A 21,554-nucleotide genomic window follows, 5' to 3' on the forward strand; every position below is an offset into this window, starting at 1 on the left:
GGCATCCCAAGCAGCAGCAGCAGGAGCAAGGGAGGGTGCTGGGTCTGCCCGCAGGGAGGCCAAGTTGTCTCACAGCGTGGTTTTTCACTCAACCCCGCAAAGCCTGAGGACTCCCAAAGGAAGGCTGGCTCTGGGGGAAATGGAGGGAAAGGCAGGTTAAGGCACAAAGCAAAAAAGGGCTTTTATTCCTCACCTAACAGGCTGGGAGAGGAAGGCTGCAGTGTCACATGACATGAAAGATGTCTCTGAGAGCTGCTCCGGTGGAGGAGCGCCCCTCCAACTCTGCTGGTCTTGATGAGCTCTTCACACTATCAAAGGAGCCCGAGGGACTGTCTCAGAGCTGGAGGCATCAAAGAGAGGGAGATGAACGCCTTTTTCCATGGCCTTGGCATTGATCCCGGAGGGAATCCTCCAGAGCTCCCTTAGAGCCAGCAGGGACCTAGTCCTTGCTGCCAGCAGAGCTGAGAGCAACATTCCCCTCACCAAGGACACGTGTGCCCTTCCCACCAACCACACTGACCTCCTTGTGCAGTCTGGCAAAATCTCTGCTGAAGGCTCCACTCCAGGCAGGCCTGGGTGACCTGCTCAGTGTAGGGGCCTACCCTGGAGACACAGCCATCTCAGAAGATGGTCCTCCCCCACCCCTCCATGCCCAAGGCCTTGAGAGCTTGGAGGGGGAGCTAGCGGTGAGTCGATGCAACAGCCCCCTTGTCTGCAGCCCAGGTGATGTTCTCAAGCCTGGAGAACAGAGACCCAAAAGTCCGCAATCTGCTCAGCAGCGGCTCCTCCACCTCCAACACGCACATGGAGACAGCCTTCCTACGGAGCGCAAGGTCTTGCTTCACCTTCCGCCTCCTCTCCAGAAGTGGCTCGTAGCCCCAGACAGGCACCTGGCAGGGGTTGCTGTGTGCTCAGCCATGGCTTCTTGGTAACACGCATGGTTTCGTCTCCTCTCGCTGCAGCACAGACATTTGTACCTGTCCCAGCAGAGAGAAAAGGGCCCTTGCAGGGAGCGAGCCCCTGGCCTGCGTTTGGCACCTCGCTCAGGAGAAGAGCTGTGCACCACAGCTGTGCGTTTCAGACGAGTCAAGATAAGGACAGACGGCTCTCACCGAGGGTTGGGCAGCGCTACCTCTTAAACACACTGCTGCTGCTGGCCCATCACACCACTGTCCGCACCGAGTCACAGCACACACCTCAGGGCCCTGTCCTGGTGCAGGGAGAGGTGGTGGGCTGCGACGGGGTGGAAAGGAGCACAGAAGGGCAGGGCCACTCTTGCTGCAGAAACTTTTGGGGCCCACTTCCAGCAAGGAAGAAAGACCTACAAGTGCCTGTTGGAGCCCAGTTATTGCTTAGCAAAAGGCGCTGTGTCTTGAGTTCAGCACACATCCACTGCTGAGAGTTGCTGAGGGTATTGTCAGGATGCCTCAGGCAGGTCGATTCTTACTTATGCCCATTGCAACCAACTCCCGATGTCTAGCACGGGGTGAGCACATAGCAGTTCTTAATGAATGCGCACTCCCGGAAGAGCTCAAAGCTGCTGCCACCCTGACCAAGAGGACAGGAGAGGGTCTCTCAGAGAGGCTGGGGACACCTCCAGAGACAAGTGTGCAGAGGGCTGCAAGCCTGCTCCATGCCTGAACTTCCTTCTGGACAGTGCAGGTAGGATTTCTGGGTCATCTTTCCCCTGGCTCCGCAGATTTCCTTTCTGCAGCCTTACTCTTTGCAAGGGAGGGGAGGGAGAGGTCCTGTAGCAGAGCCTGGACTAGATCCCACCATCCTGGCATGAATCAATCCCTGCCAAAGGGTCTGAGCCTCCTTCCCACAAGACCCCTGTGCACTGTTGCCCTTCGGGTGTGAAAGGGAACTTCCCAACGTGCCCACTACTAGCCCGAGGTAACCAGGAGCCTGCATGCACATGCAGACGCTGCACGCAGCCTTGAGCCAGTCTGGGCAGATCAGCAGTGGGAGCTGGCTGGACTGCTCAAACCCACTGCCCTTCTCTGCTCTGCTCCTCCAGCTGCTCAGCGCATCACCGGCAGCATCGGCAGCAGCTCGAACATTTCAGGATTTACAGGTCTGCACACGTCCCCGAGGGCTCACACAGCCCCGTTGTGCGTGAGAGGGTCTGAAGGGGCATTTTCTCTCTTGCAGCTCACGGGTCTCTCTTGCAATGCCACAGCTGACAAGAACTTCTTCAGCAAACCCTCTTCTTTGGCACAACAGCACACCAGAGTGTAACTTTCATGAGCCAGATGCTGGTTTTCTTACTGCCCATCATTCAGAGAAAACCTTTCACCTCCACGGAAAATGACAGCCAAACCCTGGCCACAGACTTCATCTTCCTGGGCTTCTCCAACCTGGCAGAGCTGCAGAAGCTGCTCTTTGTGGTCTTTTTGCTGCTCTACCTGGTCACTCTGAGCACAAACGCCACAATAATGACCATCATAAGGGTTGAGCCGAGCCTGCACACGCCCATGGACTTCTTCCTCTCTGTCTTGTCCTTTTTGGAGATGCGCTACACCTTCATCATTGTCCCCAAGATGCTGGTAGACTTGCTAGCAGAGAGGAAGGCCATTTCCTTCCTGGGCTGTGCTGTGCAGATGTACTTCTTCCTCTTCTTGGGGTGCTCCCACTCCTTCCTCCTGGCCGCCATGGGCTACGATCGCTGCGTGGCCATCTGCCAACCTCTGCACTACAACAGCATCATGACTCGGCGAGTGTGTGCTCAGCTGGTGGTCGCTTCTGCTCTCAGTGGCTGGCTGGTTGCCCAGGCTGTTACCACCTTGATATTTTGCTTGCCCTTCCAGGCCTCCAGGAAGCTCAACCATTTCTTCTGTGACATCTCCCCGGTCCTCAAAGTGGCCTTCACTCACACCAATCTCAGCAAGGCCGTTGTCTTCACGCTGGGCATCTTCGTCCTTGTGATCCCGTTGATGTTGATCCTCATTTCGTACCTCTTCATCCTCCGCGCCATCCTGCAGATCGCCTCAGCCGCAGGCAGGGGCAAAGCCTTCTCCACCTGCAGCGCTCACCTGACGGTGGTGGTCGTGCACTACGGCTGTGCCTGCTCCATCTACCTGAGACCCAACACCAGCTACTCATCAGACCAGGATGCATTGATCTCTGTCGCCTACACCATTCTCACCCCGCTGCTCAACCCCATGATTTACAGCCTCAGGAACAAGGATGTCAAAGCGGCTCTTCAAAAAGCCCTCAGAAAAACCAGACTTCCTCAGCAAGTTTTCCAGTGAAGAGGTTATTCCTCAGTGGCGATTTTCAGCCAACATCTTCCACTTCCAGGGAAACATCACCCCTTTTCCACGCATCCTCTCTAACTCACAAAGAAGCGTTCCTGAATGACATGGCAGCTCATGGGGGCTGACAAGGACCTGACATAAAAATTCTGTAAATTCAAGTCCGGGTGAAAGTAGAAAGCTCGACCTCAGTGAAGGGTACATCCCTCCGGAAGGGCTCAACAGCTTTGGAAACCCAAAATTGCCCGTTTCTATTTCAGGGATAGGAAAGGTTCTTTGGTGAATTTGAACCTGACCCATTTAGTAAAGAAGAAATGTAGGTGTTGAAATCACTTCAAGGTAAAAATTCTTATTTTTCCAAGAGTTTGCAAGCTCAGGACCATGCTCCTCTTGTGCCTCATGATACCCCTGAGCTCTGGCAATCGTCCGTCTCTATGTCACCGTAGCGCCCGTCAGCAGAGCCTGCAAGGCTGGTGCCTCAGGTTGCATCAGCTTGTCCTTGCCATAGGCTAGGTGTGTCCAGGCGGCCGTGAACCCCCAACGCAGACCGGAGTCCTGAGACAGCTGGAAAGTTCAGGTCCACTGCTTGCTGAGACTGAGAAGACGAGTCCAAAGGGGCCTACCAGAAGGGCTCCTCGGGAAGAGCAGCTCCAGAAGAACGAACTGAGAGCTCTCCCTGCGAGCGGCCATCTCCTCCCAAAGCCCGGTGCCTTCTCGAAAATCAGCGGAGCCAGCTGGGATTAGCCAGACCAGCAAGGCCATCTCCTTCGGGAGGCCACCAAGCAGCGTCCAAGCAACGCCCAGCCGACGAGGATCTCTCCAAGAGAGCTCGCGAGCGCTAATGAAAGAACGAGGCTGCGTTTTTCCGGAAAAAGTGAAAAGGTAGGAGAGACGGAGAAGAAAAAACAATAGGTTTTTTTTTCCCTCCCCCACCTCGATTTCCAGCGGTTTTGGCACTAACGGAGCTACAGCCGTTTGGCCTCCACGGCGTTGCGATTTGCCCGGCAGAGGACGGGCGAGAGGACGCCGTAAAATCCGAAGACCTTCCTGGGCATTTGAAGGGTTTAGGGAGACGGTTTCTAAACCGGACGGTGAAAATCCGGGTCGGGGCAGAAAAAGGACGGCGGAAAGGAGGAGGAACGGGAGCAAACCGGGCGGCGCGGGCGAGACGGGAAGGAGGCAGGTTTCGGGTGGGAGCCGAAGCGGCTCCTCGCTGTTGGCATCAGCGAAAGCAGCGGGTTTCCGGCTTCCTCCGATGTCCCCGTGGGACGCTGGCACTTACGTCACGACCATTTCACACGTTCTCGTGCGTCCAGTCCCCGATTGTTCTGCTACGGTTATTATTTTGCTGCGGCGTCCCCCGGAAAAGGGTGCAGAAGGGGTAGGAAGGTCCCTGTCACCCTCTTGGGAGCCTCCTCCTGCCCCCATCTGCTCGGGGACCCTTTTGGGATCCGTCCAGGGACCCTCGGGTCCTGTCCGCTGGGAGTCACCCCCCCCACCCCAGGGACCCCCATCCTGGGAACCACCTGTCTGGACCTGCACAGGGACCCCACCTGGGACCTCCTGAGGGACCCTCTCAGGACCCTCCTGCCCACACCCCCCACCAGGGACCCCCCCAGGAACCCTCTGGGCACCCATCCGGGACACAACCCCTGGCCGGATCCCCTCTCCGCGCCCTCTCAGGACCCTCCTGCCCGCACCCCCCGCCAGGGACCCCCCCAGGAACCCTCTGGGCACCCATCCAGGACACAACCCCTGCCCGGATCCCCTCTCCGCGCCCTCTCAGGACCCTCCTGCCCGCACCCCCCCCCAGGGACCCCCCCAGGAACCCTCTGGGCACCCATCCAGGACACAACCCCTGCCCGGATCCCCTCTCCGCGCCCTCTCAGGACCCTCCTGCCCGCACCCCCCCCCAGGGACCCCCCCAGGAACCCTCTGGGCACCCATCCAGGACACAACCCCTGGCCAGATCCCCTCTCCGCGCCCTCTCAGGACCCTCCTGCCCGCACCCCCCCCAGGGACCCCCCCAGGAACCCTCTGGGCACCCATCCAGGACACAACCCCTGGCCGGATCCCCTCTCCGCGCCCTCTCAGGACCCTCCTGCCCGCACCCCCCCGCCAGGGACCCCCCCAGGAACCCTCTGGGCACCCATCCAGGACACAACCCCTGGCCGGATCCCCTCTCCGCGCCCTCTCAGGACCCTCCTGCCCGCACCCCCCCCCCCACGGACCCCCCCAGGAACCCTCTGGGCACCCATCCAGGACACAACCCCTGGCCAGATCCCCTCTCCGGGCCCTCTCAGGACCCTCCTGCCCACACCCCCCCCCCAGGGACCCCCCCAGGAACCCTCTGGGCACCCATCCAGGACACAACCCCTGCCCGGATCCCCTCTCCGCGCCCTCTCAGGACCCTCCTGCCCGCACCCCCCCCCCAGGGACCCCCCCAGGAACCCTCTGGGCACCCATCCAGGACACAACCCCTGCCCGGATCCCCTCTCCGCGCCCTCTCAGGACCCTCCTGCCCGCACCCCCCCCCACGGACCCCCCCAGGAACCCTCTGGGCACCCATCCGGGACACAACCCCTGGCCAGATCCCCTCTCCGCGCCCTCTCAGGACCCTCCTGCCCACACCCCCCCCCCAGGGACCCCCCCAGGAACCCTCTGGGCACCCATCCAGGACACAACCCCTGCCCGGATCCCCTCTCCGCGCCCTCTCAGGACCCTCCTGCCCGCACCCCCCACCAGGGACCCCCCCAGGAACCCTCTGGGCACCCATCCAGGACACAACCCCTGGCCAGATCCCCTCTCCGCGCCCTCTCAGGACCCTCCTGCCCGCACCCCCCCCCCCAGGGACCCCCCCAGGAACCCTCTGGGCACCCATCCAGGACACAACCCCTGGCCGGATCCCCTCTCCGCGCCCTCTCAGGACCCTCCTGCCCGCACCCCCCCCCAGGGACCCCCCCCAGGAACCCTCTGGGCACCCATCCAGGACACAACCCCTGCCCGGATCCCCTCTCCGCGCCCTCTCAGGACCCTCCTGCCCGCACCCCCCCCAGGGACCCCCCCCAGGAACCCTCTGGGCACCCATCCAGGACACAACCCCTGCCCGGATCCCCTCTCCGCGCCCTCTCAGGACCCTCCTGCCCGCACCCCCCCCCAGGGACCCCCCCAGGAACCCTCTGGGCACCCATCCGGGACACAACCCCTGGCCGGATCCCCTCTCCGCGCCCTCTCAGGACCCTCCTGCCCGCACCCCCCCCACCAGGGACCCCCCCAGGAACCCTCTGGGCACCCATCCGGGACACAACCCCTGCCCGGATCCCCTCTCCGGGCCCTCTCAGGACCCTCCTGCCCGCACCCCCCCCCAGGGACCCCCCCAGGAACCCTCTGGGCACCCATCCAGGACACAACCCCTGCCCGGATCCCCTCTCCGCGCCCTCTCAGGACCCTCCTGCCCGCACCCCCCCCCCCACGGACCCCCCCAGGAACCCTCTGGGCACCCATCCAGGACACAACCCCTGGCCAGATCCCCTCTCCGCGCCCTCTCAGGACCCTTCTGCCCGCACCCCCACCAGGGACCCCCCCAGGAACCCTCTGGGCACCCATCCAGGACACAACCCCTGCCCGGATCCCCTCTCCGCGCCCTCTCAGGACCCTCCTGCCCGCACCCCCCCCCAGGGACCCCCCCAGGAACCCTCTGGGCACCCATCCAGGACACAACCCCTGGCCAGATCCCCTCTCCGCGCCCTCTCAGGACCCTCCTGCCCGCACCCCCCCCAGGGACCCCCCCCAGGAACCCTCTGGGCACCCATCCAGGACACAACCCCTGGCCAGATCCCCTCTCCGCGCCCTCTCAGGACCCTCCTGCCCGCACCCCCCCCAGGGACCCCCCCCAGGAACCCTCTGGGCACCCATCCAGGACACAACCCCTGCCCGGATCCCCTCTCCGGGCCCTCTCAGGACCCTCCTGCCCGCACCCCCCCCCCAGGGACCCCCCCCAGGAACCCTCTGGGCACCCATCCAGGACACAACCCCTGCCCGGATCCCCTCTCCGCGCCCTCTCAGGACCCTCCTGCCCGCACCCCCCCCCAGGGACCCCCCCCAGGAACCCTCTGGGCACCCATCCAGGACACAACCCCTGCCCGGATCCCCTCTCCGCGCCCTCTCAGGACCCTCCTGTCCGCACCCCCCCCCAGGGACCCCCCCCAGGAACCCTCTGGGCACCCATCCAGGACACAACCCCTGCCCGGATCCCCTCTCCGCGCCCTCTCAGGACCCTCCTGCCCGCACCCCCCGCCAGGGACCCCCCCAGGAACCCTCTGGGCACCCATCCAGGACACAACCCCTGGCCGGATCCCCTCTCCGCGCCCTCTCAGGACCCTCCTGCCCGCACCCCCCCACCAGGGACCCCCTCAGGAACCCTCTGGGCACCCATCCAGGACACAACCCCTGGCCGGATCCCCTCTCCGGGCCCTCTCAGGACCCTCCTGCCCGCACCCCCCGCCCAGGGACCCCCCCAGGAACCCTCTGGGCACCCATCCAGGACACAACCCCTGCCCGGATCCCCTCTCCGGGCCCTCTCAGGACCCTCCTGCCCGCACCCCCCCCACCAGGGACCCCCCCCAGGAACCCTCTGGGCACCCATCCAGGACACAACCCCTGCCCGGATCCCCTCTCCGCGCCCTCTCAGGACCCTCCTGCCCGCACCCCCCCCCAGGGACCCCCCCAGGAACCCTCTGGGCACCCATCCAGGACACAACCCCTGCCCGGATTCCCCTCTCCGCGCCCTCTCAGGACCCTCCTGCCCGCACCCCCCCCAGGGACCCCCCCCCAGGAACCCTCTGGGCACCCATCCAGGACACAACCCCTGCCCGGATCCCCTCTCCGCGCCCTCTCAGGACCCTCCTGCCCGCACCCCCCCCCAGGGACCCCTGCAGGGACCTCCCCCCTAGAGACCCTCCAGGGACCCATCCAGGACACAACCCCTGCCCAGACCCTCCCCCCCGGACCCCACCAGGGACCCCCCCCTCCCCCGGACCCCCTAGGAACCCACCCGGGACCCCTCCCAGCACACCTCCCCCCGGGAACCCTCAGGGACCCTTCTGCCCGGATCCCCCCAAAGACCCCTCCGGGACCCCCCCAAGGCCCCCCAGGACCCCCCCAGGGACCTCTACGGACCCTCCAGGGACCTACCCGGGACCCTTCTCCAGATCCCCCCCCCAGACCCACCCGCAACCCTGGCTGGACCCTGCCGAGACCCCGCCGAGACCCCTCCCCTTAGGTACCCCCCAAGGGAGCCCCCCCTCCACGGACCCCTCCGTGGGCTCCCCCCCCCCAGAACCCCCCCAGGACCCACTCGGGAACCAGTCGGCACCCCACAGGGACCCCCCCCCGTCCCCGGGGAGCCCACTCGGGACCCTCCGGGTCCCCCCTCGGTCCCACCTGGGACCCCCCCCGGAGACCCCCCTTCTCCGGAGACCCCCCCAGGGGCCCAGGCGTCCGGGTGCCCTTCCTGCCCGGGGCGGGGGCGGGTTGGGGGTCCCAACGCCGTACATCCTGCATCACGCTCGTGTCCCCGTGTCCCCCCCCGTGTCCCTCCCATGTCCCCCCGTGTCGTGTCCCGCGTCCCCCCGTCTCCCACATCATGCTCGTGTCCCCACGTCCCCCCATGTCCCCTCCGTGTCCCCCGTCTCCCGCGTCACGCTCATGTCCCTGTGTCCCCCCCATGTCCCCTCCGTGTCCCCATGTCATGTCCCCTGTCATGCTCATGTCCCTGTGTCCCCTCCCATGTGCCCTGTGTCCCGTTACACTCATGCCCCCGTGTCCCCTCCATTTCCTATGTCACACTCATGTCCCCCCGTGTCCCCTCTGTGTCCCATCTCACACTCACGTGTCCCGTGTCCCAGGTCACAGTCCTGTCCCCATGTCACCTGTGTCCTGTGTCACACTGATGCCGTGTCCCCATATCCCGTGTCCCCTCTGTGTCCCCTGTCATATTCATGTCCCCGTCCCGTGTCCTGTGTCACACTCATGTCCCCCGTGCCCCTCCTGTCTCCCCTCTGTGTCCTGTCACACTCATGTCCCCATGTCCCCAAGTCCCTCCCGTTTCCCCTCTGTGTCACATGCAACACTCATGTCCCCACGTGTCCCCATGTCCCCTCCATGCCCTGTGTCACTCGCATGTCCCCATGTCCCCCATGTCCCCCATGTCCCCTCCATGTCCTGTGTCACTCACATGTCCCCATGTCCCCCATGTCCCCCGTGTCCCCTCCATGCCCTGTGTCACTCGCATGTCCCCATGTCCCCATGTCCCCCGTGTCCCCTCCGTGCCCTGTGTCACTCGCATGTCCCCAGGTCATCCGTGTCCCCCGTGTCCCCTCCGTGCCCTGTGTCACTCGCATGTCCCCATGGCGTCCATGTCCCCTCCGTGCCCTGTGTCACTCGCATGTCCCCATGTCCCCCGTGTCCCCTCCGTGCCCTGTGTCACTCGCATGTCCCCATGTCGTCCATGTCCCCCGTGTCCCCTCCATGCCCTGTGTCACTCGCATGTCCCCAGGTCGTCCATGTCCATGTCCCCTCCGTGCCCTGTGTCACTCGCATGTCCCCATGTCGTCCGTGTCCCCTCCGTGCCCTGTGTCACTCCCATGTCCCCGTGTCGTCCGTGTCCCCTCCGTGCCCTGTCACTTGCATGTCCCAACGTCCCATGTCCCCTTTGTGTCCGTCACACCCATGTCCCCATGTCCCCTCGTGCCCCGTGTCATTGGCATGTCCCCCCGTTCCCCCGTGTCCCTCATGCCCCCCCGTGCCCCGCGTCACGCTCACGTCCCCATGTCCCCCCGTGCCCTCGTGTCCCCCCGTGCCCCGCATCACGCTCGCATCCCCACGTGCCCCTATGTCCCCCCCGTGTCACGCTCACGTCCCCACGTCCCCCCCCCAGAGGCGGTGGCCGGTCCCAATTTCTCTCTATTTTCTGTTAAAGTCACTTTACATGTAAAATACAAAAATACGCCCGGGGGGTGGGGGGACACGACACCCTGAGGTGACACCTCCCCCCTCCCAGCTCCGGGGGACACCGCGGGGACAAGGCCAGCGGGGACCCCCCCAAGGGTGGGGACCCCCCCCGAGGTAGTCAGTGCGGGGGGGGGGGGGTACAGGGCCGGACCCAGGTGTCCGGGGGGGGTGGGGGGGGGGCCAGTGTGTAACAGTGTGTGACAGGCTCAGATTGGCACCGGGGGGGGGGGGGGGGACACAGGGTGGCTCCGGTCCTGTCCCTGCCACCCCCCCCCCAAAAAAAGCCCTTTTGGGGGGGGGGCCAAAGTAGGGGGGACCCTCATTCCTCACCCTGCAGGGGGGGGGCGGTATGGGTGTCACCGTGGGGGGGGGGGCAGCCAAGGGTGGGGGCACCCAGGTACATGGAGGGGGCAGGTTATGGGGGGTCCTGAGGGTGGGGGGGGGGTCCCAGGGTGGGGAGCACCCAGGTGTATGGGGGGGCAGGTTATGGGGGGTTCTGAGGGTGGGGGGGCACCCAGGTGCATGGGGGGGCAGGTTATGGGGGGTCCTGAGGGTGGGGGGGGTCCCAGGGTGGGGGGCACCCAGGTGTATGGGGGGGCAGGTTATGGGGGGGTCCTCAGGGTGGGGGGGCACCCAGGTGCATGGGGGGGCAGGTTATGGGGGGGTTCTGAGGGTGGGGGGGCACCCAGGTGCATGGGGGGGCAGGTTATGGGGGGTCCTGAGGGTGGGGGGGGTCCCAGGGTGGGGGGCACCCAGGTGTATGGGGGGGCAGGTTATGGGGGGTCCTGAGGGTGGGGGGCACCCAGGTGTATGGGGGGGGCAGGTTATGGGGGGGGGTCCTGAAGGTGAGGGGCCCCTCGGGGTGGGGGGGCACCCAGGTGTGTCAGAGGGTGCCAGGTTATGGGGGTTGGGGGCACCCCAGGGCCAGGGTGGGGGGGTCAAGTTATTGGGGGGGGGCCAGGGTGCGGAGGACACCCAGGTCCTTTGGGGGGGGCAGGTTACGGGGGGGGGGGGTCCCAGGTTGGGGGGGCACCCAGGTCCACAGGGGATCGTGGGTTGCAGGGGGGGGAGTCCCAAGGGTGGGGGGACACCCAGGTCCTTTGAGGTGGGGGCAAGCTATGGGGGGGGGGTCCCAGGTTGGGGGGGGCACACAGGTCCATGGGAAACCCCGCGTTGTGGGTCCCAAGGGTGGGGGGGCACCCAGATTATTGGGGGGGGGGTCCTATGAAGGGGAACCCCGAGGCCTATGGGAGGAGTCCCAGGCCTTGGGGGGGGCCAGCCTTGGCTGGGGAGGGGGCACCCAGGGTCATTGGGAGACACGGGGGGGTCCCTAGCTATGGGGGCAGCCCCCAGATCATGGTGGGGGGAGGTCACGAGGTGGTGGGGGGGCACCCAGGGCCTTTGGGAGACATGGGGGGGGGGTCTCTAGCTATGGGGGGAGCACCCTGCTCAGGATGGGGGGGGTCTCTAGGTGGTGGGGGGCACCCAGGGCCTTTGGGAGACATGGGGGAGGGGTCTCTAGCTATGGGGGGCACCCAGGTCATGGCGAGGGGGGTCTCTAGGTGGTGGGGGGCACCCAGGGCCTTGGGGAGGGTCACTTAGGGGGTCCCCCCCAGCCCATAGTGGGAGGCAGCTTGGGGGGGGGGGTTCCCTGATTGGGGGGGGCACCAAGATCTTTTGGGGGGTCACATAGGGGGTCCCGCCAGCCCATGGGGGGGGTCGTGATGGGAGGAGGTCACCCAGGTCCTTTTGGGGGGGTCAGTTGGGGGGTCCCTAAGGGGGGGCATCCAGCTGCAGGGAGGTCCCCCACTTCATGGAGGGGGGAGTCACCCCAGTCCATAGAGGCATCCCGATGTTGGGGGACCCTCAGTGCAGGGGGGGGTCCAGATGTTGGGGAGGAGGTCCCCAATTCCGGGGGGGGGGGGCCCCAAGCCAGCCACGGCGAGTCCGGCTGCTGGCGGTGTCCCCCCCTCACCCCGTAACCCCATCCGCACGGGGCGGTGGGGGGGGGAAGGTGACACGGTGGCGATGGTGGTGCAGGGGGGGAGCGTCCCCAACGGCGCCGGGGGGGCGAGGGGGGTCCCCTAGCAGCGCCCCACCTTGGCGTCGCCGATGGCCCCCCAGACGTCGAAGACGAACTCGTCGGGGAAGGCGAAGTCGCCGAGCTGCGAGTCGAGGGCCTGGGCGAGCGCGTCGGGGTCGCGGGCGTCACGGCCCAGCTCCACCATGGTGGCCGCTGCGGGGACAGTTGGGGACAGTTGGGGACAGCCAGTGTCGGGGGGGCCCAGCTCCACCGTGTGGTGGTTGTGGGGACAGGTGGGGACAGTCGGGGACAGCCAGTGTCAGGGGGACCCAGCTCCACCGCGTGGTGGTTGCGGGGACAGGTGGGGACAGTTGGGGACAGCCAGTGTCAGGGGGGCCCAGCTCCACCGTGTAGGTGGTTGTGGGGACAGGTGGGGACAGTCGGGGACAGCCAGTGTCGGGGGGGCCCAGATCCACCGTGTGGTGGCCGCTGCGGGGACAGTTGGGGACAGTCGGGGACAGCCAGTGTCGGGGGGGCCCAGATCCACCGTGTGGTGGTTGTGGGGACAGGTGGGGACAGTCGGGGACAGCCAGTGTCGGGGGGGCCCAGATCCACCGCGTGGTGGTTGTGGGGACAGGTGGGGACAGTCGGGGACAGCCAGCGTCAGGGGGACCCAGCTCCACCGTGTGGTGGCCGCTGCGGGGACAGTTGGGGACAGTCAGGGACAGTCAGCGTCAGGGGGACCCAGATCCACCGTGTGGTGGTTGTGGGGACAGTCGGGGACAGTCAGTGTCAGGGGGACCCAGCTCCACCGTGTGGTGGTTGTGGGGACAGGTGGGGACAATCGGGGACAGTCAACGTCAGGGGGACCCAGCTCCACTGTGTGGTGGTTGTGGGGACAGGTGGGGACAGTCGGGGACAGTCAGCGTCAGGGGGACCCAGCTCCACCGTGTGGTGGTTGTGGGGACAGGTGGGGACAGTCGGGGACAGTCAACGTCAGGGGGGCCCAGCTCCACCGTGTGGTGGTTGTGGGGACAGGTGGGGACAGTCGGGGACAGACAGTGTCAGGGGGACCCAGCTCCACCGTGTGGTGGTTGTGGGGACAGGTGGGGACAATCGGGGACAGTCAACGTCAGGGGGGCCCAGCTCCACCGCGTGGTGGTTGTGGGGACAGGTGGGGACAGTCGGGGACAGCCAGTGTCAGGGGGACCCAGCTCCACCGTGTGGTGGTTGTGGGGACAGGTGGGGACAGTCGGGGACAGCCAGCGTCAGGGGGGCCCAGATCCACCGTGTGGTGGTTGTGGGGACAGGTGGGGACAGTCAGGGACAGCCAGTGTCAGGGGGGCCCAGCTCCACCGTGTGGTGGTTGTGGGGACAGTTGGGGACAGTCGGGGACAGCCAGCGTCAGGGGGACCCAGCTCCACCGTGTGGTGGTTGTGGGGACAGGTGGGGACAGTCGGGGACAGCCAGTGTCAGGGGGGCCCAGCTCCACCGTGTGGTGGTTGTGGGGACAGGTGGGGACAGTCAGGGACAGTCAGCGTCAGGGGGACCCAGCTCCACCGTGTAGGTGGTTGTGGGGACAGTTGGGGACAGTTGGGGACAGCCAGTGTCAGGGGGACCCAGCTCCACCGTGTGGTGGTTGTGGGGACAGGTGGGGACAGTCGGGGACAGCCAGTGTCAGGGGGGCCCAGCTCCACCGTGTGGTGGTTGTGGGGACAGTTGGGGACAGTCAGGGACAGCGAGCACCAGGGGGTCCCAGCCTGGTTCCACCATGGTGGCAGCTAGGGGGGGACATGGGGACGTTTGGGGACAATTGGGGACAGCCAGCACTGGGGGGTCCGGGCCTGGCTCCACCACGGTGGTGGCAACGGGGAGAGGGGACAGTTGGGGACAGCCAATACTCCCCCTCCCCCCCCACAGAAAACCTTGTGGAGGGGACCAGGTGCACCCATGGGTGGGCAGGCGGTCACTGCAGTGGGAGGGGGTGGACAAGGCACCCCACACCCACGGGTGCCGGGGTCACTGCCGTGGGTGCCCAAACACCCCTGGGGAGACAGAGGTACAGCGGGGGGGTCCCAGGGGCCCACGGCGGAGGGGCAAGCACCCATGGGTGGGCGGTGGGGCACTACCACGGGTGCCCAAGCACCCACAGGTGGATGGACGCACGGCGGGGGGTTCCCAGGTGCCCACGGCGGGAGGGACGAGGCGCCCAGCACCCACGGTGGGGGCACCACAGGGGGTTCCCAGGTGCCCGCGCTGGACCGAGGCGGGGCGGGGGGGACACTAAGCACCCAGCACCCCTGGGTGGGGGCCCAGGGGCTCACCCAGCTCGGTGTCACGGATGCCCATGTAGCTCTCCAGCAGGTCGTCCACCTTGGCGATGGCCCTTTCCTCGAAGGCCGAGGGCTGCGGGAGAAAAACGGGGGGGGGACAGTGGGTGAGGGGAGGTCCCCACCGCGTCCCACCCCCCACCAAGGGGCACCTCGGGGTGCCGCCGGCACCTACCTGCTCCTCCACGGTGGCGGGGCCGTGGGCCCGGAGGCGCAGGGTGCCGCGGCCCGAGCCGAGCTGGGCGCCGCCGCCTTTGCCCCCCGCCGCGCGCTGGCTGATCATGTCTGCGATGGGTTGGGTGGGGGCGTCAGGGGGGCACCCTGAGGTCCCCCCCCAGGGTGGGTGTTGTCTTGGGACCCCCCCTGGACCTTATGGGTCCCCCCGTAGCCTTCTTAAGGTGATGCGGTCCTTCTTGTGCCTTCCCCGTGGGTTTAGGGACATCCCAGGGCGATGGGGTCCCCGGTGTGCGCCCCCCTCAAGGATTGGGGACCCTCATGTCCCCCCACCCCAGGGTGATGGGGACCCCAGTGTTCCCCCCTGGGATTGGGGGCCCCCATGTCCCCCCACCTCAAGGTGATGGGGTCCCCAGTGTGCCCCCCCCAGGATTGGGGAGCCCCATGCCCCGCACCCCAGGGCGATGGGATCCCTGGTGTGCCCCTCCCCAGGGGTTTGGGGACCCCCATGTCCTTCACCCCAGAGCGATGGGGTCCCTAGCGTACCCCTCCCCCTTGGGATTAGGGACCCCCCGTGTCCCCTGCCAGGGCTATAGGGTCCCTGTTGTGCCCCCCCTTGGGATTGGGGACCCCCATTTCCACGTCTCCTCCAGCCCCAAAGGGAGTCCCAGTGACATCACAGGGTCCCAGATGCCTGGGTCCCTCCCATGCAAACCCAAGGGTGACGAGGGAGTAGGGACACCTTAGGGTGGCCCCAGGGACCCCCACCACCACCACCACCACCACCCACCCAGGCCAGGGCTCACCAAAGGCCTTGCGGGGCTCGGTGAGCTTGAGGGCGAAGGTGCGGCCCTTGGGCAGCTCCTTGAGCATCTTGGCCACCTCGTAGTGACGGGCGCCCACCAGGCTCTGCCCGTTGATGGCCTCGATCATGTCACCCACGCCGATGACGGCGATGCGGTCGATGACGCTGCCCTCCTTGATGCGCTGCGGGCCAGAGAGGACCCAGGCGTCCGGGCGCTGCTTGACCCCACCACCGTTACCACCACCCAGCCCCCACCGTGGGGTGCCCCAGGGCACCCAGCATCTCGGCTCACCCCTTCCTTGGGGACACAGAGATGAAGGACACGGGAATGAAGGAGAACACAAGGATGAAACAGAACATGGAAACGAAAGAGACCATGGACGCGAAAGAAAACATGGAGATGAAAAAACACACGGAGATGAAGGAAGATATGGACACGAAGAAGAACATGGAGATAGGGTGGAAGAGGGACACGAGCAGGCCCAGCACCCTGGCAGGACGCGGCCAGGCCGGGAAGGTCGTTAGCAGGAATTAGCTGGATGCCGGAGGGGATTGGGGCTGTTCGGCGCCCAGCGCTGCATTCCCTCCCCCACCCGCAAAGCAAAGTCCAGGCTATCCCCAGGTGTCCCCCCCACCTCGGTGGCCTGAGGGACAGCCTGAGGTGGCCCCGTGTCCTCTCGGGATGGGCTGGGATGCCCCCAGGTCGCCCCTAACCTATCTAGGGCTCTTCGGGGCTTGTTCAAAGTGTCTCCATGTCCCCCTAGGATGGTCCAGGACATCTGCAGGTCCCCCTAAACCCCATGGTGGCTTCAAGACAGTCCAGGGTGTTCCTGTGTGTCCCCAGGATGGTCTGGGACATCCCCGGGTTAACCTAAACCTCATAGGAACTTGGACACAGGCCAGGGTGTCTCCATGTCCCCCCCTTTGGCTGTCCCTAGGTCCCCCCAACCTCAGAATGGCTTGGGGACAGCCTGAGGTGTCCCTGTGTCCCCCTGGGATGGTCCAGGATGCCCCTGGGTCCCCCCAACCTCCACAGTGGCTTGAGGACAAGGCTGGGGTGTTTCCTTGTCCTCCCAGGATGGTCCAGAACATCTCCAGGTCACCCTAACTCCCATGGGGGCTTGGGGACAGGCTAGGGTGTCTCCATGTCCCCTGGGATGATCCAGGACCTCCCTAGGCTGCCCCAACCCACAGTGGCTTGGGGACAGACTGGGGTGTCCCCATGCGTCTCTGGGACAGTCCAAGATGTCCCCACATCCCCCCAGCTCCCATAGCAGCTTAGGGAGACAAAGCAGGGCATCCCCCACGGATGGTCCAGGATGTCCCTACGTCTTCTCAACCCCCACAGTGCCTTGGGGACAGGCTGCGGTGGCCCTGAGTCCCCTCAGGATGGTGTGGGACATCCCCAGGTACCCCCAGGCCCGCAGTGCCTTGGGGACAGGCTGGGGTGGCCCTGAGTCCCCTCAGGATGGTGTGGGACATCCCCAGGTACCCCCAGGCCCGCAGTGGCTTGAGGACAGGCTGGGGTGGCCCTGAGTCCCCTCAGGATGGTGTGGGACATCCCCAGGTACCCCCAGGCCCGCAGTGGCTTGAGGACAGGCTGGGGTGGCCCTGAGTCCCCTCAGGATGGTGTGGGACATCCCCAGGTACCCCCAGGCCCGCAGCGCCTTGGGGACAGGCTGGGGTGGCCCTGAGTCCCCTCAGGATGGTGTGGGACATCCCCAGGTACCCCCAGGCCCGCAGCGCCTTGGGCACAGGCTGGGGTGGCCCTGAGTCCCCTCAGGATGGTGTGGGACATCCCCAGGTACCCCCAGGCCCGCAGCGCCTTGGGCACAGGCTGGGGTGGCCCTGAGTCCCCTCAGGATGGTGTGGGACATCCCCAGGTACCCCCAGGCCCGCAGCGCCTTGGGCACAGGCTGGGGTGGCCCTGAGTCCCCTCAGGATGGTGTGGGACATCCCCAGGTACCCCCAGGCCCGCAGCGCCTTGGGCACAGGCTGGGGTGGCCCTGAGTCCCCTCAGGATGGTGTGGGACATCCCCAGGTACCCCCAGGCCCGCAGCGCCTTGGGCACAGGCTGGGGTGGCCCTGAGTCCCCTCAGGATGGTGTGGGACATCCCCAGGTACCCCCAGGCCCGCAGCGCCTTGGGCACAGGCTGGGGTGGCCCTGAGTCCCCTCAGGATGGTGTGGGACATCCCCAGGTACCCCCAGGCCCGCAGCGCCTTGGGCACAGGCTGGGGTGGCCCTGAGTCCCCTCAGGATGGTGTGGGACATCCCCAGGTACCCCCAGGCCCGCAGCGCCTTGGGCACAGGCTGGGGTGGCCCTGAGTCCCCTCAGGATGGTGTGGGACATCCCCAGGTACCCCCAGGCCCGCAGCGCCTTGGGCACAGGCTGGGGTGGCCCTGAGTCCCCTCAGGATGGTGTGGGACATCCCCAGGTACCCCCAGGCCCGCAGCGCCTTGGGCACAGGCTGGGGTGGCCCTGAGTCCCCTCAGGATGGTGTGGGACATCCCCAGGTACCCCCAGGCCTGCAGTGGCTTGAGGACAGGCTGAGGTGTCCCCATGTTCCTCTGGGATGGTCTGGGACACCCGCAGGTCTCCCCAACCCCCACACCATCTTAGGGACAGTCCAGGGTGTTCTCACGTCCCTCTAAGGCAGTATGGGATGTCCCCAAGTCCTCCCAGCCCCGTGGTGGCTTGGGGACCGTCTAGGACGTCCCTGCGTCCTCCTGGGATGGCCCAGGATGCTCCCCCCACTTCCCGCTCAGAGTGGCTCGGGCACCATCTGGGGTGTCCCTGTGTCCCCCCATAAAGTCAGACCACGTCCTGGCGTCCCCCCCAAGGTGCCTCAGGGACCGCCTGAAGCGTCCCTATGCATCTCCAAGTAGGACAGTCCCTTCTCATCCCCTCCAGAATACTCAAGGTCACCCTTTCACCCTGAGGCTCTCCAGGAGAGTGGGAGCTGGCCCGGGGTGGGTGACACGTGGGACAGTCGTCCCCGCACCTTGATGAAGGCGTAGCCGGCGCCATTGTCGGTGATGGTGAGGCCCAAGGCCTCCTCGGACTTGAAGACCTCGACCTCCTTGCGTTGGCCCTTGGTGTGGGCGAAGATGAAGTCCTCGAGGCCGATCTGTCCCCCCAGCAGCTTCTCCATGTCCACCTTGTGCGTGTTGAGGGTGCAGAACATCACCTGGGTGGGGCAGGGCCGTCAGCGGTGCAGGGGCACCCGGAGCCCCACGCCGGGAACACGTGGGACTTCCCAGGACACACAGGATCCCCTTCCTGGGGACCACCTCCCTGGAGACACATTGGACCTCCCAGGACACACGGGACCCCCTTCCTGGGGACCACCTCTCTGGAGACATGTGGGACCTCCCAGGAGACACGAGATCTCCTCCGGGGCCACACGAGACCCCCGTCCTGAGGACACAAGGGACCTCTCTTCTTCGGGACGCCTACCCTGAGGGCACATGGGACCCTGGGGACATGTGGGTCGCCCTTCCCAGGGACATCTACCCCAGGGCCACCCAGGAGCTCCCAGGACACAAAGGACCTCTTCCCTGGGGATGCATGAGACCCCCTTCCAGGGGACACCTGCCCTGGGGTGCACAGGAGCCCTGGGACACCTGTCCTGGGGACATGTGGGACCCTCTGGGACACACGAGACCCGCTTGCTGGGGACACCTGTCCTGGGGACACGTGGGACCCCCTGGGACACAGGGGATCCCCACCCTGGGGACACCTTCCCTGCAGAACATGTTGGACCTCACTGCCTGGGGACACCCTGCTGGAGACCTGTGGGCCCCCCCCGCCAAGGACACATGGGATCCCACTGCTCGGGGACGCCCTCACTGGGGACACGTGGGACCCCCCCCCCTCCATGCACCTACGGGTGCTGCCCTCACCCCCGTTCCTCTCCCCCTGGTCTCCGCAATGTCCTCTTGTCCCCCTCCCCACCCCAAGGATCCCCTCACCCTGCCCGTTGAGCCCTCTCTCCCCCAGCACCCCGGGGTGCTCTGTCCCCAAGTGTCCTGATCCCCAGGACCCTCCCCAGCACCTAAGGGTGCCCCATCCCCGAGTGTCCCGATCCCCAAGACCCCCCCAACACCTAAGGGTGCCCCATCCCCGACCGTCCTGACTCTCAAGCCCCCCTTCCAGCACCCAGGGGTGCCCTGTTCCCAAGTATCCCGAGTGCTCAGCCCACCTCCAGCACCCAGGGGTGCCCTGTCCCCAACTGTCCTGACCACTAAGCTCCCTCCAGCACCCAGGGGTGCCCTGTCCTCGAGTGTCCCAACCCTCAAGCCCCCCTCCAGCACCCACGGGTGCCCCGTCCCCAACTGTCCCGAGCCCTCAGCCCTCCGCCAGCACCCAGGGGTGCCCCATCCACAAGCATCCCGACCCCTGAACCCCCTCCCAACACCCAGGGGCGCCCCATCCCGGAGTGTCCTGACTCCCGAGCCCCCCACCCTGGGGTGCCCTCTCCCTGAACCCCCTTCCCGACACCCAGAGCGCCCCATCCTGGAGCGTCCTGACCCCCGAGCCCCCCACCCCAGGGTGCCCTCTCCCTGAACCCCCTCCCAACACCCAGGGGTGCCCCATCCCAGAGTGTCCTGACTCCCGAGCCCCCCACCCCGGGGTGCCCTCTCCCTGAACCCTCCTCCCGACACCCAGAGGGCCCCATCCCGGAGCGTCCTGACCCCCGAGCCCCCCACCCCGGGGTGCCCTCTCCCTGAACCCTCCTCCCGACACCCAGAGGGCCCCATCCCGGAGCGTCCTGACCCCCGAGCCCCCCACCCCGGGGTGCCCTCTCCCTGAACCCCCTCCCAACACCCAGGGGTGCCCCGTCCCGGAGCGTCCTGACCCCTGAGCCCCCCACCCCGGGGTGCCCTCTCCCTGAACCCTCCTCCCAACACCCAGAGGGCCCCATCCCGGAGCGTCCTGACCCCTGAGCCCCCCACCCCGGGGTGCCCTCTCCCTGAACTCCCCTCCCAACACCCAGAGCGCCCCATCCCGGAGTGTCCTGACCCCCGAGCCCCCCACCCCGGGGTGCCCGCTCCCTGAACCCCCTCCCAACACCCAGGGGTGCCCCATCCCTGAGCATGCCGACCCCCAAGACCCCCACCCCGGGGTGCCCTCTCCCTGAACCCCCTCCCAACACCCAGGGGTGCCCCATCCCGGAGCGTCCTGACCCCCGAGCCCCCCACCCCGGGGTGCCCTCTCCCTGAACCCCCCTCCCAACACCCAGAGCGCCCCATCCCTGAGCATGCCGACCCCCGAATCTCCCCCTAGCACCTCTGGGTGCCCCGTCCCCAAGCGTCCTGAGCCTTGAGCCCCCTCCCAGCACCCCGGGGGTGCCCGACACCATCCTGGCCCCCCCCCCCCCCACCCCGACCGCCGCCCCCGCAAAGCCGCACCTCGCCGGGCGGGATGCGGAAAGCCTCGGCGATCTTGCCGTAGAGCTCGCGCACGTTGCCGAAGCCCTCGACGCGGCCCGTGGGGCTGCCGTGGGCCAGCTGCGTGTGGAAGACGAGGCGGGGGCGGAGGGCGGCGGCGGGGGGCGGCGGCGGCGGCAGGAGCCCCCCCGGCGGGGGGCCGCCGCCGCCGGCCGCCCCCAAGGGCGAGCCCGGCGGGCCGCCGCGGCCCCCCGCCGCCTCCTCGTTCTCCACCAGCGGCGGGGCCTTCTTGCGGCGGCCCAGGCCCAGCGGCATCGGCGGCGGCGGCGGGGGGGGGACGGCGGCGGGTGGGGGGGGGGACGCGGCGGCGGCTCTGCGGGGGCTGCGGGGAGAGGGGAAACTGAGGCACGGGGGCGGGAGGCTGGGTGTGTGGCCTGGAGGGGTGTCGTGTCCCCCCCCCCCCTCCCACCCCGGTCCTGGCGTCCCTCCTTGTCCTGGTCTTCTCCCCCCCCCCCAAAATCATGGTTCCCCCCCCACCAAGTCTCATTTCCAGCCCCCCCCC

General features: G+C 66.8%; 2 protein-coding genes across 2 annotated transcripts; one reads left to right on the forward strand and one right to left on the reverse strand.

Annotated features, from left to right (window-relative positions):
- The first annotated feature begins 213 nt into the window (after positions 1–213).
- Positions 214–4,720, forward strand: LOC104138606 (olfactory receptor 10K2-like). The gene has a single exon (XM_009666260.2). The coding sequence runs from the start codon at positions 2,247–2,249 to the stop codon at positions 3,252–3,254; it is 1,008 nt and encodes a 335-aa protein (XP_009664555.2). The 5' UTR covers positions 214–2,246; the 3' UTR covers positions 3,255–4,720.
- A 5,482-nt stretch (positions 4,721–10,202) lies between these two features.
- Positions 10,203–21,307, reverse strand: GIPC1 (GIPC PDZ domain containing family member 1). Its single transcript, XM_068922861.1, has 6 exons — positions 21,014–21,307; positions 18,604–18,789; positions 15,602–15,782; positions 14,797–14,906; positions 14,616–14,697; positions 10,203–12,504 (listed from the first exon to the last, which is right to left on the reverse strand). Exons 1-6 carry the CDS (start codon positions 21,305–21,307, stop codon positions 12,353–12,355), a joined length of 1,005 nt encoding a protein of 334 aa, XP_068778962.1. The 3' UTR covers positions 10,203–12,352.
- Positions 21,308–21,554: the final 247 nt, after the last annotated feature.

The sequence above is a fragment of the Struthio camelus genome, chromosome 31 (assembly GCF_040807025.1).
Source record: "Struthio camelus isolate bStrCam1 chromosome 31, bStrCam1.hap1, whole genome shotgun sequence".
Classification (NCBI taxonomy): Eukaryota; Metazoa; Chordata; class Aves; order Struthioniformes; family Struthionidae; genus Struthio; species Struthio camelus.

Excerpts from the sequence above, each read along its gene's own strand:
- LOC104138606 (XM_009666260.2), top strand. The coding sequence starts at position 2,247 with ATGAGCCAGATGCTGGTTTTCTTACTGCCCATCATTCAGAGAAAACCT.
- GIPC1 (XM_068922861.1), bottom strand. The coding sequence starts at position 21,307 with ATGCCGCTGGGCCTGGGCCGCCGCAAGAAGGCCCCGCCGCTGGTGGAG. Across the intron at positions 15,783-18,603 it reads CCGGCTACGCCTTCATCAAG|CGCATCAAGGAGGGCAGCGT; the intron begins GTGCGGGGACGA and ends TCTGGCCCGCAG. Across the intron at positions 14,698-14,796 it reads CCGCCACCGTGGAGGAGCAG|CCCTCGGCCTTCGAGGAAAG; the intron begins GTAGGTGCCGGC and ends TTTCTCCCGCAG.